At 35.5% G+C, this 18,272-nt stretch overlaps 2 protein-coding genes and 1 long non-coding RNA gene across 9 annotated transcripts in view; 1 reads left to right on the top strand and 2 right to left on the bottom strand.

Annotated features, from left to right (window-relative positions):
• The window catches only part of tmem260 (transmembrane protein 260), a 177,183-nt gene that overhangs the window by 34,591 nt on the left and 124,320 nt on the right, over nucleotides 1–18,272 (bottom strand). The window lies entirely within an intron of this gene.
• Nucleotides 1,918–7,502, bottom strand: si:dkey-166f24.2. Its single transcript, NR_200084.1, has 4 exons — nucleotides 7,278–7,502; nucleotides 6,364–6,478; nucleotides 5,154–5,373; nucleotides 1,918–4,278 (listed from the first exon to the last, which is right to left on the bottom strand). It is a non-coding gene; the product is annotated as a si:dkey-166f24.2 (long non-coding RNA).
• On the top strand, nucleotides 8,134–13,195 carry otx2b (orthodenticle homeobox 2b). Of its 3 annotated transcripts, XM_087288581.1 has the most exons (5): nucleotides 8,134–8,245; nucleotides 8,384–8,443; nucleotides 10,269–10,500; nucleotides 11,128–11,279; nucleotides 11,490–13,195. In XM_087288581.1, exons 3-5 carry the CDS (start codon nucleotides 10,404–10,406, stop codon nucleotides 12,108–12,110), a joined length of 870 nt encoding a protein of 289 aa, XP_087144707.1. In that variant the 5' UTR covers nucleotides 8,134–8,245; nucleotides 8,384–8,443; nucleotides 10,269–10,403; the 3' UTR covers nucleotides 12,111–13,195.

The raw sequence follows: 18,272 nt of genomic DNA, 5'->3' as shown, positions 1-18,272 counted from the left end.
TAAATATGTTAATATTTAATTCTGATATTTAAAAATATGCGTTCATTGGCAAGTCAACTTCTATTTTAAGATTGCAAGAAAAAACAAAAAAATACACCTACTCAAAGTTTTGGAAATTAAAAAAAATATATATATTTATATATTTATTTTTAATTTATGTAACTGCAAAGAAGGGTGCCACTTTTCTCTGTAATATAATTTACGAGAACTGATATAAGACCTGTGATCAGATTACAAAACAAAAAATCTGAGTCAAATCAAACAAATTCACCAAAAAAAGATTTGTTTGCATTCTGTGATCACACATTCTGCAAACAACACTAAAATGACAGTACAGTACACCAGGCTCCAGTTGATTTGACCGCTCTATTTTTCAGTCTGAGCTTCTGTCACTTTCTGCTCTTCTACCTATCCTCCACCTCCTGCCAGCAGTTAATGTGACTCCTCCACACCCTCTGTCCGCTCCTCGTCTCCCACCTGGCATTTTCCGGGCAGTAGGTCTAGTGAAATTCCTGCATCCCTATTGCCAGCCGCAAGGCGGTAACCACTGGGGTTTCTGAGAGTCTTCCCACCCCCAGCATACACACACACACATACACACACAGCCTGTCCCATTCCAGTCTGAAACTCTGGCAGACTCTACATTCTTTTCAGCAGTATTGGTTCCCCATGGTAACCAGGAGAGCGGCAAGTGGTGACCTGTCATGTTTATGTCGAAAATAGACACTGTCTGTAGTGTTTTAAAGAAATATTCCCAATTCAACTCTATGATATATAACAGCGCATCAAAAACACAAGCAAAAAAATCATAAAAATAAAAATGTATTAAAAAAAACAATAGAATTTAGTCAAATAGTCTATAGAAATCTCAAGAAACTAAAAATCACTCCCTGAAGTCAATATATATAATTTTTGAGTTATTTTTTGACAATGTAATCAGTTACTTTTTAATTAGATTAATTAGCTTTTAAAAAATAAATTGCTAAATTAAAATTAAAGTACTCACAATGAATGACGCAGTCAATGAGAAATGAGAAACTGTGTTTATTATTTTGAACGCATTGAAGAAAAGGAAAAGGGGATTTTAGTCTCAATGGACAGTGATTTTACTAAAGACAAATAGTTCGAAGGTAGCATACACATTGATTTAAACTTTCAATAATCTGTATATGCGGCATGTATAGCTCTGGGGTAAGGAAGTTCTCAGATAACATTATCCTAAAATATAATTTTTTTTAATGTTTTTTTAAGGTAAATGTAGGTGAAGGTTATACAGTGTTGTTAATTGCAAAGCTCCTCTATTAAAAAAGAAAGAAAAAAAAATCATGTTCTGAAAGAGATCAGGCCTCAGCCAGGTCAGAAAAAGTTATTCAAAAGTAACGTAATGCACTACTTACGATAAGTAAGCAACTAGTTTTTTGGGAGTAACTCGATATTGTAATGCATTACTTTCAAAAGTAACTTTCCCCCAACACTGCATGTTGATAATGAGTATATATATGAGTATATGTATATATGTATGTATTTTATATATATATATATATATATATATATATATATATATATATATATATATATATATATATATATATATATATATATATATATATATATATATATATATACATATATATATATATATATATATATATATATATATATATATATATATACACACACACATACTGTCAAACAATAAATTGTAACAAAATATATTTGAACTCACATGTATTTTTTGTGTATATGCATAAATATATTGTATAAAATGTTTTTTTGTGTTAATAAATTATTTATACATTTTGTATATGTGAAGTATGTGTATTTATATATACACATAAATATGTGTATATTATGTAAATGCAAACTTTTATATTGGATGCGATTAATCATAATTAATAATTTCACAGCATATATATATATTTTTAATGTAAATTACCTTTACATTTCCCAAACCTCTATAAATGTTGTTTTCTCTTATGAATAACAAATGTATTTTGAAGAATTTGTGAAATCAATCAATTGAGGATCCCCTCTGATTTACATAGAATGTATTTATAAATATTTGTCCTTGTATATTAGTTCATGCTGTTTAAATGGTGAAAATCTTTATTTTAGGGTAAATTATCGGTTAACAAGACAGTTTAATAAAAGGAAAAAACTCAGTTAAATGAGTGCATAGTAAAATTCTCTTTCAATATATGCAGCATCATTTACCCTCTATCAAAAAAAAATTGGATGTAGCATGGTCTAAATTTAAAGAGAGAAAATGTGCAATTTGTTTTTTTGAGTGGAAAGGGTTTAAGACAGTTTGTCAAGTTCTTCTAAGCATACAGTATACACAAGCACACACACAAGTACACACACACACACACACACACTCACACATATGCAGACGGGTCTTGTGTTTACTCTCCTAATTGGAGGGGAGTGTTCCAGTTGACAGACAAGCCCTTAGAGATACACAACTGTGGAAAAAAAAAAGCCAGCTGCCAGCCTGTGGCTGGAAGAGTAGCTGAGTACAGGCTGGAGCCCGGACAAGAACATGGCAGGAACGTGATGAGAACGTAATGGAAACATCCAACTGACAGAATTATGAGAGGAGTCCCAACAGACACTTTCTCAAAAGAGATATAAACAGAGAGCAACTGACACTAAGAAAAGAAACCGAAAGAAAATACGTGTAAGAGAAGATGGTCTTAAAAATGCATCAGCATAAAAGCTAAGCATGATTTAAAAGAGAAGTGGGGAGAGAGATGCGTGTGAACTGGCAGTGTATGAGACAGCAAGACGGTACAATTTGGAGGCTGATATTGGTGTATGAACAAGAATGCCAGAATGTCACTCAAAACAAAGTGGGGTTTGGACGGGGCAAAAGCAAGGAATGCTCACCCCATATGGGGGCTCGTCCTCGACTCACATGCCTTTCAGACTGGGTGCAGGGTTAATTATATCACATAATTAAAGACTCGCTAATGTTAGCGTGCATATTCAGGGAAGGGTGCTCAAAAGTTGGCTGAGTGACAAAATAAAAACTTGATTGTTATATCACTTCTTAAAGGGATAGTTCACTCAAAACTTGTCACCAATTTTTTGTGCAGCAATGCCAAAGGAATTTAAACATTTCCTTTGACAAACTATTGTTTTCTTATTGTGAATAACTTTTATGTCCATTTCTTAAGAACATTTTGTCTAATTAAAAGTGTTTATGGATGTTCAGGGTTCCACGTCTATAAGATGTTTTAATTTTCACCACAATGCCATTTCAAAAGTGTATGACTTCATTTCTTCAACATATACTTTAAAAATTATTAAATAAAACACTTCCACTCTTTCTGCCCGTTCAGGTGATTAAAAAATGGACAAAAACACTGAGGCAGTTTCCAAAATAACTTCCGTTGAAAAAATAATAATAATATGAGGGTGTCAAAATTTCCATTTCTGAAGGTGAACTATCTGTCAATTCAGTTTGTATTGAATGTTTCAATAAGAGCCTATTTGAATGTATATCTACCATCCTTTCATGTGCATTTAACTCATGTTTGTAGCACTGCGAGTCTACAAGCGATGCATAAACAGACACACCTTTACCTGGAAGGCAAAAAAAATGGCTACGATCATAAATAGCCATTGCTTGTGCCTGTTTGGTGAATTTATTATGGGGATTTCACAGCCAACCTCACAATAGCATGTTTCCTAAATGTGATCTTAGGGCCTTGCAGACTACAAGAAAGGCATCCAAGCATTTAGCACATAAAGCCTGAATAAATCCGACCCTCTCTGTTCCTTTGCCTTTGAACTGTGAGAGGCAAAAGAAGCGAAGCCCACACTGCAGGGCAGGATCCACCGCACAACACACACCTCACACCTTGCACGCTTCACAAAATATAGATCTTCCTTTGCGGAATATGTTCAATTGGAAAGGTTGTTCATTTGGAGCAATTGCACATCTGAGTGTAGATCTTACACCAAGTTCACCTTGAGGCCCTTTGTATTGTGTGTGTGTGTGTGTGTGTGTGTGTGTGTGTGTGTGTGTGTGTGTGTGTGTGTGTGTGTGTGTGTGTGTGTGTGTGTGTGTGTGTGTGTGTGTGTATGAAAGTGAGTGAGAGCAAGAGCGCAGAGAGAAAAGCATGTTTATGCATGACTGAAAGAACGTTTAGTGTCCCCTTGTGTGTACTTGTTTGTCCTTGTCAGTTTGGTGGAGGGCTTACTTTGCCTCATATTGATGACTTGAAGGGAAGGATGGCTTTTAATTGAATCCATTTGTTTGCTGCTTGGCCCCTGTGCAAACGGCAGACAAACAATTACAGTAGTGATTAATAACCGTTAAATATTTCCACAAGATGCTAAATGCGTCATAAATATGCATTATGTCCCGATTTTAAGCCCTTTTTTTGTACAAGAAACATTAAAATGACAAAAATGTAAGGTTAGGATTATCAAATGAAAAAAAATTTTTTAAATAGGTTGACCATGTTTCAACATCATTTTTAAAACATTTTTAAAATCAGCTTAAAGTTGAAATTAGCTGTAAAGTTAAGCAGATTTTTTTATTCTAATTTAAAGCAGCATCTTGATTTATCTAAATTAAGTGTAAACAATTAAACAGACATGATACACTACTTTCTCAGTGTGAGTAGTTGAACTGAGGAATTTTAATGATTTTTTTCTCTCTCACACATACACTCTCTTCTTCTCTTTATCCCCAGTCTGTTTCTATATGTAGATCTCTGTAACCTGAGTGATCTCTTGAAATGTACTGTGCAATCATCCTCTGTTTCCCCCCACCCTTCCAATCTGACATCCTTATTTTCTCGGACCGTGACGCGTAACATTTAACCCCATTTAAGTTTCCTGTACCTTACGGGAAGGAAATTATGAATGTCAATAAAGATCAAACGAGCTCCTTTATTCATAGTAATTACTCTGTGCAAATATACCTTCACATTCAAGTGTTCAAGCTCTCATCAAAAATGACTCTGTTATCGCATTTAAACACTGTCACAATTATGTCAAATCAGAGAAACATTTAGAGGAATATTATAGCGGGTTCATTTGTAATCCATCATGTTAAATTACGTCCATTCAACCATGGCTGTAGTTTTGATGTAATCTTCACATCTCAATAGATTATAAAAGAAAAACAGGTAACTCACCGGTCAGACAAAATAATAAAAGAAAATCCTCTTTTTTTGGTTTTGTTTTTCATCAATCAAACAAAGTGCAAAATAACTGAAAAGACACTAAAGACGCTCTAATCTAAAACTGTAAAGAAACTGATCCTCTCCAACTGTGCTCCTCCAAACATTCACACAAGATAACATCAGATGATGTCCACTTTGCTTTTGCCCACCAGAGCTTGCAAAACATTTGGACCTGCAGGGGAGACAGAAAGAAAGAAAGATTAGGGGTTGATGCAAGCATTTAATGCTGTCAAGTAGACCAATAAATACTGTAAGCATTTTTGTATTGTAACAAATAATTGCTTTTGTTCTGAATAATAATACAATAATTATACATTTTCAGTTATTATATTTTAGACTTATTTGTGTGTTTTATTGGGTAATTGTAGTTTGTGTTTAAAAATAAATGTCTAAACAAAATAGTTAATTGGAAAATACTATTGATGCATGCATTATAACGAAAAAAAGGTTTATGATTGGGAACTCGCCACTCAAGCAGAGTGGAGATTAAAGGGAAAGGGTGTCATTTACTGGGATTGCGCTGTTGTGGCCACAGGCGCGAACACGCATTGCTCTTTTTCACTTTGACAAACCACAATTCCTTTAAAGATGAGAGTTCCCTCCGGACGCGACGGCGTTTAGAATTTGATAAATAATTTAGCAGTTTAAACAGCGAGAGGCAACGCTGGGCGAGATCCCGGCGATAAACGCGCACGGAGCTCTGGTGGATGAAACATCGTTTATTTATCATAGCTGTGACTTGCGTGTTACTAAATAAATTACACACTGAGCGTTGGTATAATGTGAAACACACGCGCTCCCGTATTCTAACTGCGGATCTCAACTTTTCAAGATGTGAAGTGCTCAATTGATATTTGTTTTAATCCGAAATGAACCGCCGCAAATCCTAATAATTTATGTTGTTTATTTAGGTGTCCTCTCAATGTACCCAGAACAATTATAATGTTGTTTAATCCTTGACATGTGGAGAGCTGCGGTTTCATAATGTGATACTTGAACGAGCGCGTTTAGAGGAGAAACGGCACTTTGGCTTGAAAGATTCATTTTTCATTCTCTGCGTAACACAAAGAACCGCAAAAAGCGCTTGCAGTGAAAGTCATTGTTTACAGATTTTTAAAAACGGTGGCAGGTGGATGTGGGAAAATCTTAACAGGTAAATCACCAGGATAATGGTGGCTGTCATCGTCTGCAGGGCATTCCACAATAGCAGGTGCACAACTGAAGCTTTCTATCTTGTCTTGAAGAGTTGAAGTTTTTTTCCCTCTCTCTGTGTGTATCTGTAACCCAGCGAAAGAGCACAGTCGATTAATAAGATGCCATTCCTAGATCTTTGTATCGCATAAAAGAATTGTTCTATGAATACAGTTGTACTTTTTCCAGAAACACAATATAGATCGATTCTAGCTGGGGTGAATTTCTTCCCTCATTTTCAGTGAACAGACGGAAGCATTCAGCGTAAATAAGGGTCAAAGAAAAATAACTTTAACGCTAAATGACTAATTAAATCTAGCATCATAACACTTGTAAAATAACTGTTTAAATATTTTCCTGTTTAGTACCCTATAATAAACAATAATAATGAATAATACTAATTCTACAAATACTAATAATATATTTATTGGGCTATTATCATATTTTTATTGTTACTGTTGCTGTTAGCACTATTTTTCTTTAGTTTTGATATGTCTGTCATTTTGTAGAAATATACTGAATTACAGCAAAATACTCTAACCTTAACCTTTTAAAATGACCAACATTTTATTAAGAATATAAATAAAATAATAATAAATGGTAGTGTCTGAACTAAAAAAATTATTAGAATCTGATCATTTAAAAAAATTGGATTTTGAAATTAGAACAATACGAATCAAAAATGACAATAACAACATCAACAATATAATAATACTAATAATAATAATAATAATGATGATGAAATTTAAAAAATAATTAAAGTAGCAAATGTGTTGAAAATTTGTTTTGTAAATGGTCGCTTTAAGTTTAAACACAAGTGTAATACATTAAATGCAATAAAAGGAGCACGCGTTAAACAAAAATATTTGTGAATATGTTGCTCACCGTAGTTCATTTGTCCGTGCTTCTCGAGTCACCCGGGTGCTTGTCAGGTTCCCTACTTCTCAGGATATCTTAAATGTATAGTCTTAAAGCTGTTATGATAGAGTCGGCTTTCCTCCCACACAGAAGAATCCAGATAGACATTTCTCGAAGTGAATATTGGCAACGTGTTGTTTTGAACATTTTTCAAGGTACCAAATTCACCTCCTCGTTGCGCCACTCCACACTGGTTTCACGTGTATTCTACATGTCTTATAAAAGGCCCTAATCTAGCCCCATGGCTATGCGGTGCACTCATCTCTTGATACGTTTGGGTATATCAGCTTGAGCACTTGCAGTTTGAGCGTCATGTGGACGAGAGGACAGTTTTAAGGAATTAAGTCCCCGTAAATCCCTCCAGCTACGCAACACAAATGCAAGAGCTCTGCCTGCGTCCGTATTCAACATTTGTTTTCTCCGGATTTATCCCCGGTGTTATATTTGTGAAATAATTAAAGATTAAGTCTGCTGTTTTCTCTTGGGATTGGTAATTATGTCTGAGATTATATAAATAATACTGCTGTTGCCTATGCAACTTTTTTGGAGTGGTACGAATACAAACTTGCATTTATTTACCAGGGGTCACCGCATCTGCACATTCTACATCAAGCAAACAAAAAAAATTCAATTTTTAACGAAAGGAGTGTAAAAACTAAGAAATAGTTCTTCTTTCCACTTTAATCATAACGCTACGAGTTAATGTTACAACATAAACTGACATTGCTTGCACTGTGAGAGATGAGAATGCGCTCCGCCAGGGCCTCGCTCTCATTGGCTGGAGAGTTTGCATCAAAAAGTAGCTGTCGACATTTGTTTCCCTGCAAAGGGCCCTGCGAGAGAAACAGACTCCAGTCCTGAGCTCTTCATTGGCCAGCGCGCTGTACAAATCAGACTCCAGCAACTTCAACCCAGAAGAGCAGCGAATCATAACCGTATGTGCTTTAATCTCTCAAAACCATTTTATCCATTCTTCGTGTTTAGCAGTAGACGCTTCATCATAGCTCATTTGCTTCACGGTTTGAAGAAAAGGATATTATCCTGATGTTATGAATATTTTTCTAATAATTTAGAGCTGTATTCGCTATCGGACATCAAACTTTAACGGGCATCGGATTGAATCCAGTTATTCAGTAAGTATCCCGCCTTATGTTGTTGGGTATGTTTTCTTTATTACGCCTTAAACTTTGCGAATAGTAGACTATAACTATTTTTATTATTTTTATTGACACTATATAATCATCGTCACCATGATTAATTGGTGAATTAACCTTCTTTACAATCTAAGCATCTTTTTTTTATGGCTCAAACGTTTTTTAAGCTATTAAAAGATCGGCAAACGAGTCATTGTATATATTAATATAGGCCTAGTGTAAAAAAAAAGTCTATAATATCGACTTAATATCGATAGCTATTTACTGAGACATTTTGACTTGTAGATGCATGTTCATTTTAAACAATTTTAGTCCACGGCTATAACTGATTGATTTTATCGCTCATTTCATTCGTTTAGAGAATAATGAACGAACAAAATAGATAATTCAATATAGTTAGCCTATTTTATTTTTAATATCAATTATAAACGTCAAGCTATACAAAAACAGGCCGCATTTATATTGTCTTTACCTGCCGCTTGATTTATATTGTTCAAACACAAATGTGATATTTATAGTCTTAATGTCTTTTGTTTAATTTTAGCAGTTTATGTATCATGTCAGAGACACCGGTACCATTGAAGTGTATGAGAAAGCATGTGTGTGCGAGCGCGCACGCGTGTGTGATTTTTATTGTAGTCATGCACAGAATCAATGAGGCCAAACGTTCAGCTGAAGAGGTAGCGTCCAGTAATTAGGGGAGCGCGTGCCACACGGATTATCTCGTTAATTTATCAACAACAACATTTATCATAATTAATTCTTGGATGAGGTAATTACTATTGAGCGGCTGTGCAACTGGTAGACGGTGACTGTTTTAAGTGACAGATTGGGAGGCGAAACCGTTGGATAAAAAAAATAGATTTTTGCATAATAAGCCAGAAGTTTTTTTTATTTTATTTTTTTATAATAATTCCAACATTTATTCAGACTGGATTGTCTTTTGGGTGACGCTGAACTTATGTTCACCTAAAGTTTTGCTTGTTGACTCAATAACCTTTTTTAAGAAACTCAATTTTGTTAGTTTGATAGTTTTTTTTTCTTTAAATGTTATAACATCTAATAAGTTTTCGTTCAGTAAATTTGCTTTGGTGGTTATTATTACTATTACTATTATTATTCTAATACATTAATATCTAAAGTAATTACACCACATCAGCTAAACATCTACAGTTTATCAAGTTACAAAATGTTTGATGAAACACTGAAAAGATTAAAGTTGAGTCAATAATTTGACTCTTAGTTAAAACTAACAGAGTTAATTTCTGAAAACTACTAAAACATAATTATAAGTTTATTGTTCTGACTAATGTGAGCGAGTATATGAGGAGAGGTTACTTTTGTCCCTCTCCAATGGAGCTTTTGTTATCAGCATTAGTTATCAGGCTAACAGTGGCCTTTGTTTCCACCAATAGCTCCCAATCAGTGCTTGTATGCCTGAGACAATTAGCCGGGTTCCTATGCAAATTGTGTTTCTGGCTTGTGTGCACATTTGAACGACGGAGTTTTGTCTTTGTGAAAACTTGTTGCAATTAATGGATGTTACTTTTTTGGGTCTGGTGGGGAGAGGGGAGGAAGGGGAGGGACGGGGGGCGTTTGTCAAGATGAGCTGCGTTCATCTCATGAGGACAGCTGGAGGTCTGGAGCGGCTTTAAGAGCACGTTGCGGTGTAGATGTGCTCTATTCGCCGATAAGTCATCGCAGCTAAAGGAACCCAGTTTCCGTCAAATGACAAACGCCGAACATACAATTTGCGTCGCCGCAATTACGTGAACGTCTCTCTTTTATCTGTGTCATTTTTCAGGGTTTTTAGTTTTACCTCCACCGCTGAAGACGCAAACAAGCTAAAGCAGAAGTGCGCTAAGGAAAAGAGACCGAAGCAGCCGGTTTCCAGCTTTCCGAAATTTCTCCAACTTTACCCCCCACAACCATCTTTAGCATGATGTCGTATCTCAAGCAACCACCTTACACGGTCAACGGGCTAAGTTTAACTACCTCCGGGATGGATCTTCTGCACCCCTCCGTTGGATACCCAGGTGAGCAAAGCTTCCGATTTTAGCATTTTATGTATATTATGTCAATTGCAATGCAATTTGTATTCAACAGTAATGCTTTTTTAGATTCAGGTATATGTAGTAAGAATTTTGCTATATGTGCTTAAATGTATATACTAGGCCTGGTTGCTATCCTTGCTATAATCCCACATTTACACTTCCGAGGCTTCTTAAAATTAAAGTTATTATTAAACATAGTTGCTTGCACAATTATGAGACGGTTCTATTCTTTTCAAATAGAGTTTGAGTAAACTAATATATAATTTCAAATTGTAAAAACTGTAAACCTTAAAACACAGCAATTGGTAAATTAAAATTGTGTTTATTCTAATATATTTATTCTAAAAACATGCCTACACAGTTTTTATTTAAAGTGCAGCAACAAAAAGTAAAAGACTTAAAGAATATTTTGAATGAAACTTTCATTAAATAAAACAATTTTTAACATATTGTATGTACAATTCAACATTGTATAACATGTTGTACTGTGCCGATTCAGATATGTTAATGTGTAATATTTATAGTATTTTTTACATTTAATAATTAAATCTAAGCATGGACGTTTTTTATTAAATGACAACCTGTGATGCTTTTGTTTATTTAAAACAGCGACTCCTCGAAAGCAGAGACGAGAAAGGACAACATTTACTAGAGCGCAACTAGATGTGCTGGAGGCTTTATTCGCGAAAACACGCTACCCGGATATTTTCATGCGCGAGGAGGTGGCCTTGAAAATCAACTTGCCGGAGTCCCGTGTACAGGTACGCATCTTTCAACTCATGAGAAAGTTAAATAATTATAATAATAATAAAAGTATTGTATCTATATGAACTGAGCGATGCACTAAAATATTATCAATATCACATTTGTTTTATTTTGAGCGAAGACCAAACAGAGCATATATAAAGACCATAGTGCTGCCGTTAGTTCACGTCGTAAATAATAAAAACCCCTTTTTTTCAACACATCAGGTTTGGTTCAAAAACCGAAGGGCAAAGTGTCGCCAACAGCAGCAACAACAACAAAACGGAGGCCAGAACAAGGTGCGACCTGCCAAAAAGAAGAGCTCTCCAGCGCGGGAGGCCAGTTCTGAGAGCGGGGCGAGTGGCCAGTTCACCCCGCCCTCCAGCACTTCAGTCCCGGCCATCTCTACCACAACCGCTCCGGTGTCTATTTGGAGCCCAGCCTCTATCTCGCCGCTGTCAGACCCACTTTCTACCTCCTCCTCCTGCATGCAAAGATCCTACCCCATGACCTACACTCAAGCGTCTGGATATAGCCAGGGCTATGCTGGTTCCACTTCCTACTTTGGGGGTATGGACTGCGGCTCATACTTGACGCCCATGCACCATCAGCTGACCGGGCCGGGATCCACTTTGAGCCCCATGAGCAGCAACGCTGTCACCAGTCACCTAAATCAGTCCCCCGCGTCCCTCCCCACACAAGGTTACGGTGCCTCGGGGCTCGGCTTCAACTCCACCGCGGATTGCTTGGATTATAAGGACCAAGCGTCCTCATGGAAACTGAACTTCAATGCTGACTGCTTGGATTACAAAGATCAGACTTCCTCCTGGAAATTCCAAGTGTTGTGAAACTAAAAACCATCTACCACTCTGTCCAACCAACACACTAAAAGACCATAAAATAAACGTTGTAGACCTGCCATCCTTCCAATAACAGAAGTGTTCCGTGACGCGCGAACTCTCCCAGATGGATGGGTTGCATTAAGCCCAAGAGCGCTTGTGAAGTTTGAAGTCTTTGACATGAAATATCTATTTGAGCTACACGCAACCCTTGCTGGCGTGCAGAGTAGTTTTTGAAGGGTCGTGAATGCGTATAAACATAGGCCATTTGACCACAACCTGTTGTTAAAGGTGCAGGGAATCAAAGTGAATTTGTAATAAGTTAGGTCAAAGCCACGGAACAAATCCTTACACAAGAAAAGAGGAGAAAAAACTACACAGCAAAAGGAGCCAATCTTTTGGTTAAGTGCTTGGAATGGGCAGGCTTTCTCTAAGCCTCTTACAGCACGCCGACCTATTTCAATGTTGGCAAGACGAGAGACACTTCCATCAGGAGGATGATAGAGAGGATGTGTGCGAGTGTACGTGTGTGCGTGCGTGTGTGTGTGCTGAACGCCCCCATGGCGACCTGGATGCACTACTTTATTTAAGAAAAGGTGTTTATAAGGAATCAATATGTAGTTTTTAAAGACAATCAATGTGTGTCTTATATAAATGGTACATTTGTGTTTTTTATCTGTGCTAGCCTTCGAAACTGTGATCTGTTGTAACTGTATGCAATTTGTGAGCTCCGTCGCATCTGCGAAGACTCGGCTGTGATTTTAATAGATTTTAAACTTTTTTTTTTGGTTTGGATTTGTTTAAGAAAACACGACAGTAAATAATACTAGTCATATGATTGCTATTGGATTAATTTCAAGAGACAAACTATCTCGGAAACACAGGGACTCAAGAGAATGTGTAAGAAAGGAACTGTCTGTCCCCGTTCATTGATCTTCATTGGTCATAACTGCTATACCACCCACGTGGATCTTAAACTTGTCTGGAGCGGTAATGTGGTCCCGCCACAGAAATATTAATAAACAATTTCAAATCTGACACTATATTTAAAGTTATTAAGTCTGGACGAGTTATTAAAATTATCATGAATTGTATGTGTGTGTTTGTGTTTTAATAGTTTAACTACAAATGCTTGCAATTAAAACGATGACTATGGAAAGGCCCGATTTACGAACATTAAAAACAGCCGTTTTTTGCTCGACAACGAAGAATCAAACTATGGCATTTGTATTTAACAGTTTTACCTGTTTATAGGCTAAAATATTTATGGTAATTATTACATCAGTTTCAAAAAGAAAGTGTGTTCCTTTTTATTTTGAGAAATGAAAAGATGCAAGCCTGCATTTCCACATTAAACAAGCCTACCAGCTTTCTCCTGGTTGTCTGAATAACAAGAAAATGTCTTCATAATTGTAATATGAGATTTCAATCTATTTTACCAAATTATGCGCCAACAAGTGGCGTTTAGTTAGGCGTTGATAAAATAGGTCTACTCTTAAATTAAATCTTAAAGGTTAAATTTGAAAAGCACTGGCTTGTGTGTGGGGTGTAATTTGCCTATTAAAGATCGAGACACTTAAAGTAAACGTATGTATCTGTGCAACCGCAAGGCGTTAGCAAATTTTAATTATTTCTCATTTTCCCCGCCGGGTTTCCGGCCCTTTCGTTTTAAGAGACATGGCACCAGGAATGTGCGGCTTGGGAAAGTCGCGCTAATCCGCGCCTCAAAGACCAGTTAATCCCAATATTTCACTGGCGGGGTTTCTTTAGGGCAGAGGGCAATTCAAACGTAACTCAAAGCCTACTTTAAAGACCGCTTTTTCTGAATGCAGAACCGCTCCACTTTGGACTTTGTTGCAACAACGGATGGACTTTTTACAATAGAAAAGTGTCTGTGTGTGCATTTGTATGTATTACAATATTGGCATGTGAGAATTAGACAAACTTCAGAATACTATAGCCTACTGTTGTGTTAAAGTCTCATGACTCAAATCCAGAATATAAAATCACAACATTAGGCTAAACTAAACCCATAGAAACGAAATAGACCTTTTAATACATTACAAATAAAATATCTAAATTCCAGTTTTACTTCAAACAGTTGTGAGAACAGTTCTAACACCCAGAGTCCTCTGAGACTGAATGGAAAACTTTGACAAAGAGTCCCCTCGATGAGGAGGGGTGCAGAGTAAACTAAGGACTTTACGGTGACCGTCGGGTCCTGCATTAATTCTATTGTGAGGGCCTGACTTGAGCGACATCACATAATTACATCAGTTCACTTGAAGGCAGGAATTCAGAATCAAATTCTTCCATCATAATTGCGAGCAGTGAAACATTCAATTATTGTCCTTGACATTGGCAAGTAAAATATAATTTTTCATTCACATGAAAGGCACTAAAGACAATGGTGTAAAATTATCAAAACATTTAAATGAATATGGGATATTATAGCCATAAATACGAAGTTTTCTTTTTTTTTTCAGCCTGTCGTGAATTTCAAATGAAAAAAAAAAAACACAAATCTGTATTTTTTTGACAGTCAACAGCACGATGAACTGTAGAGGTTAATGTAATAGCCTCTAAGTTCCACAAAAATTAAACAATTAAACAGAATGCTGAAAATATAAAAGTCTCAAATTTAATAGTACAATATACGCTTGAAAACAATGGCGGCATGAAATAATTTACCTGACATTTGTCTGAATGACTGAAAATCCAGCGAATATCCATTTTTTAGAAAAACTGTATCTTTACATATTCATTCATTTGCTTATTTTTTCCCTTAATATCATATTTAAACTATTTTGTATAAAATTATGTGAATCAGCTCCATTTACTTTCAAACAAACTTTTATAAAACATATTTGTTAAATAAGTATGCTAAATGAAAATGTTTTACACACTTTTCTCAGTTCTGTTTGTTGAACAACAAATAATACAACGACTAATATCCATTTTTTAAGTAAAAAAACAAAAATAATATTTTATGGACTACTTATGTACCCATAGTTTTGGTAGCATCAGTCCAGTATAATTTCAAGTCGACTCTTGCGAAAAATGCAAATGTTGACGCCCGTCCAAAAACACTGGATTTTGTTGTGAATAGCAAACGACTTAAATACATTTTAGAGTGTTTAGGCGTGCTTGTAGTTATTGATATGCTATACGAATCTATCGAGGCACAGTGCATATGAAATTAAACTGGATAATAAATAATGTACAAAACAGTATTTCAACACGATATATAAAATGTTCATCGCACACAAAACAATGTCTGTTGGGATAAAGTGTTTCAGGAATTACTAAGGCTTTGAAATAATGATAAATCACTATTCTGCTAATGATATTTTAAATTACTTAATGTATTAGATGAAAAAAAAAATCCTATAGAAAAACTAAGGAAAGTGTACATTTAAAAATCCAGTTTACAGTCCTAAACTATACATATTCACACAATTATTATTATTATTATTATTATTATTATTTTTATTGTTGTTGTTGTTGTTGTCCTAAAATACTTTAACCCACAGACCACTGTTTTCCTGTGCTGATCTCACGTTTCAAGAGGAAGATAAATCACATGCTAATTTAAGCACACATTTTCTCTTCCACATAGGCTTGGTTTACCGTAATAATTCGCATAATAATTCTCATAGACATTTCACCCAACCGTCATACTGTGTATTTAACCATGAAGTGAGAAAATACTTGGGCTAAGTAGGTCAATTACGACAGTTACTGCCATTGTGGCGGACAGACGTGCCAGTTGCTACGACAGTTAATTGAATTTTGAGCTACAGTTAGGCGAAACTTTATGCCATTGCCACCAACCCCCAAAACTCAATTATACGCCACCACACTACACAAATATCTTATAAAAGTTAAAAACATGATGCACTGCTTTCTCATAATTCTTTATATCTTACTGTAAATAAAAGCCCAACATTCTAGCTGATGCGTCATATACACTGGCATGTTTCAGCGTGGCACACTGCTTTTAATTGCAACATATAGCTTTCAAGAATCTTCATTTTCCGAGAATATAAACAGAGAGAAAAAAACATACATAAAAGGTATAAGTTATGTAATATTGACAAGAGATAATAAATATGATTGAGAGAAATTATAACCTAATATACTCACAATTAATAAAAGTTTTCATTATTAAAATACAATTCATATTCATTTTTCCAGTTCGAGATTCATTAGGTGACTAAGTAAAGCAGATACTCTCAGGAGTTTGTCTACCCAAAATTAAAATGGGTTAAAAAGCTGCCAAACGTGCACTTTAACTTGCCTGGACGCTGGAAGATAATGAACATCTCTGAATTTAATTAAAGAAATTATGATTTTGGTAAGTCAAGTTTTCAAAAAATACTGACGCTCAACTTCTTAGAGATTAATAAAAAGTGATGAGAGATAAATACATGTAATGGGATTTCCTGTGATGCAGATCATTTTAAGTGGCTTTGCAGCAATTGTTTAGCCTTCAGTTGTGCTCCTTTCAAAACTGCCAACAGCTTTAGAGTATGACAAACTTCAACTCTCCGTGAATAAATCTAGACTATATATACAGAAACATTCACTGATCTGAACTAGAACAAGAGGACAACGGGGAGGAAGAAGAGATTACTACTGTATATATTTAATTATGCATATTATTAATACATATATAAATAAATGCACACAATTAAGTTAGAATTTAAAATTATGTCTACATAATGTATCCATGTCGGCTGTTGTGTTTATCAGGAGACAATGGATTTATACGCAATTTTGATTATTCGACAAACACAATGGGTTAACAACCATCAAACCTAAATGACATTTGTCTATGATAAACTGTGCAAACTGAAAATAAATCCAAATTTATCTGGGACTGTTTTGTTGTTTCTTTCAAAAATAAACCATGGTTTTATTATATTGTTTATAACCATGTTTTTAAGCAGAATTATAAAAAAATTATTACCAAGGATTTTCTACAAATATTAAAATTAAGCTAAAGCCAAGTGTAGCAAAACCATAGTAAAGTTGTGGCTGCCTATATAATTACCATAGTTTGCTTATTTATTTATTTATTTATTTATTTATTTATTTAGTTAGTTAGTTAGTTAGTTAGTTAGTTAGTTAGTTAGTTAGTTAGTTAGTTAGTTAGTTAGGTTTATGTATAGTAAAACTATGATCAATTTTTATAAGGGTGTTCTAGAAAACAAACTCTGCTTTACAGTATGCGAAAATCATTTTTCCAACGACTTTGGAAATCCGAGTCTGTTTATGTATGGACCACCGCATATAAGCTATATGTATATTTCCGTGCTGAAATATTTACTCTTAAAAAAGTTCGAGAAAATATTAGAAGGAAAAGTTGTTTACAGCCTGGCTACAGTGTGGTTATAAACCAGTTTCGTGATGTTTGGAGCAACTCACTGTTTATTTACCGATAAATAGGGCGTGAAGGACTTCTGCGCTATAGTGACTTTTAACAATGCTTTTACAGTCTGTTTCATATGTGTGCAGGCATGCTCTGCCACACAGTAGGATGCTCCCAGGGGTTGTAACTTCGAATTGGTGTTGTTTTAATAGTGCACAAGTCACTGAAAGATCAGACGCCTTGACGTTCACGAGCAAAACCAAGGGCCTCCATTCCTGCGGAGCGCATCTTTCTTTTTTAATTACGGGCAACGCAGCCCCGAAGTAACATATGGGACGGGCAGACGCCGTTCTAATCCGCACCCCGCGTTGGTCGATGTTAGGCTAAACAATGGGCTCTCTTTAACCATTCACGAGCCAGAGGCTTCTTATGCGCACAGGTTGCCTTGGCGCTTGGGGACAGCAAGAAACAGTTTACTGGACCCTCCACCCTTCCAAACTCCCGTGACTGTGCGGCAACGAGTGCGTCATTGGTCGCAGAGACAGAGATAGAAATATTACTATCTCTTACTAATTTAGTTTACCACATTAAACGGCGTAAATGTGTTACAAACATTATATACTGTAATTATACCTACTGCATATAGTTCGATTGGTGTAACATCATTCAAAAAATCCTATTCGTAACACAAAGTTTTTTTCCCGATATTTTAATGTTCTCCAAACTAAATAATTCGCTAAAAGGTTCTTTGAGGTACCAACATTTCATGTCATCACAGCTAAAAATATTTTTAAAAG

The sequence above is a fragment of the Danio rerio genome, chromosome 17 (genome assembly GCF_052040795.2).
Source record: "Danio rerio strain M-AB ecotype USA chromosome 17, GRCz13ab, whole genome shotgun sequence".
In the NCBI taxonomy this organism is placed as follows: domain Eukaryota; kingdom Metazoa; phylum Chordata; class Actinopteri; order Cypriniformes; family Danionidae; genus Danio; species Danio rerio.
The sequence above is the reverse complement of the archived record's forward strand: the minus strand, read 5'-3'. Positions and strand labels throughout refer to the sequence as shown.

Excerpts from the sequence above, each read along its gene's own strand:
- otx2b (XM_087288580.1), top strand. The coding sequence starts at position 10,404 with ATGATGTCGTATCTCAAGCAACCACCTTACACGGTCAACGGGCTAAGT. Across the intron at positions 10,501-11,127 it reads CCCCTCCGTTGGATACCCAG|CGACTCCTCGAAAGCAGAGA; the intron begins GTGAGCAAAGCT and ends TATTTAAAACAG. Across the intron at positions 11,280-11,489 it reads TGCCGGAGTCCCGTGTACAG|GTTTGGTTCAAAAACCGAAG; the intron begins GTACGCATCTTT and ends TCAACACATCAG.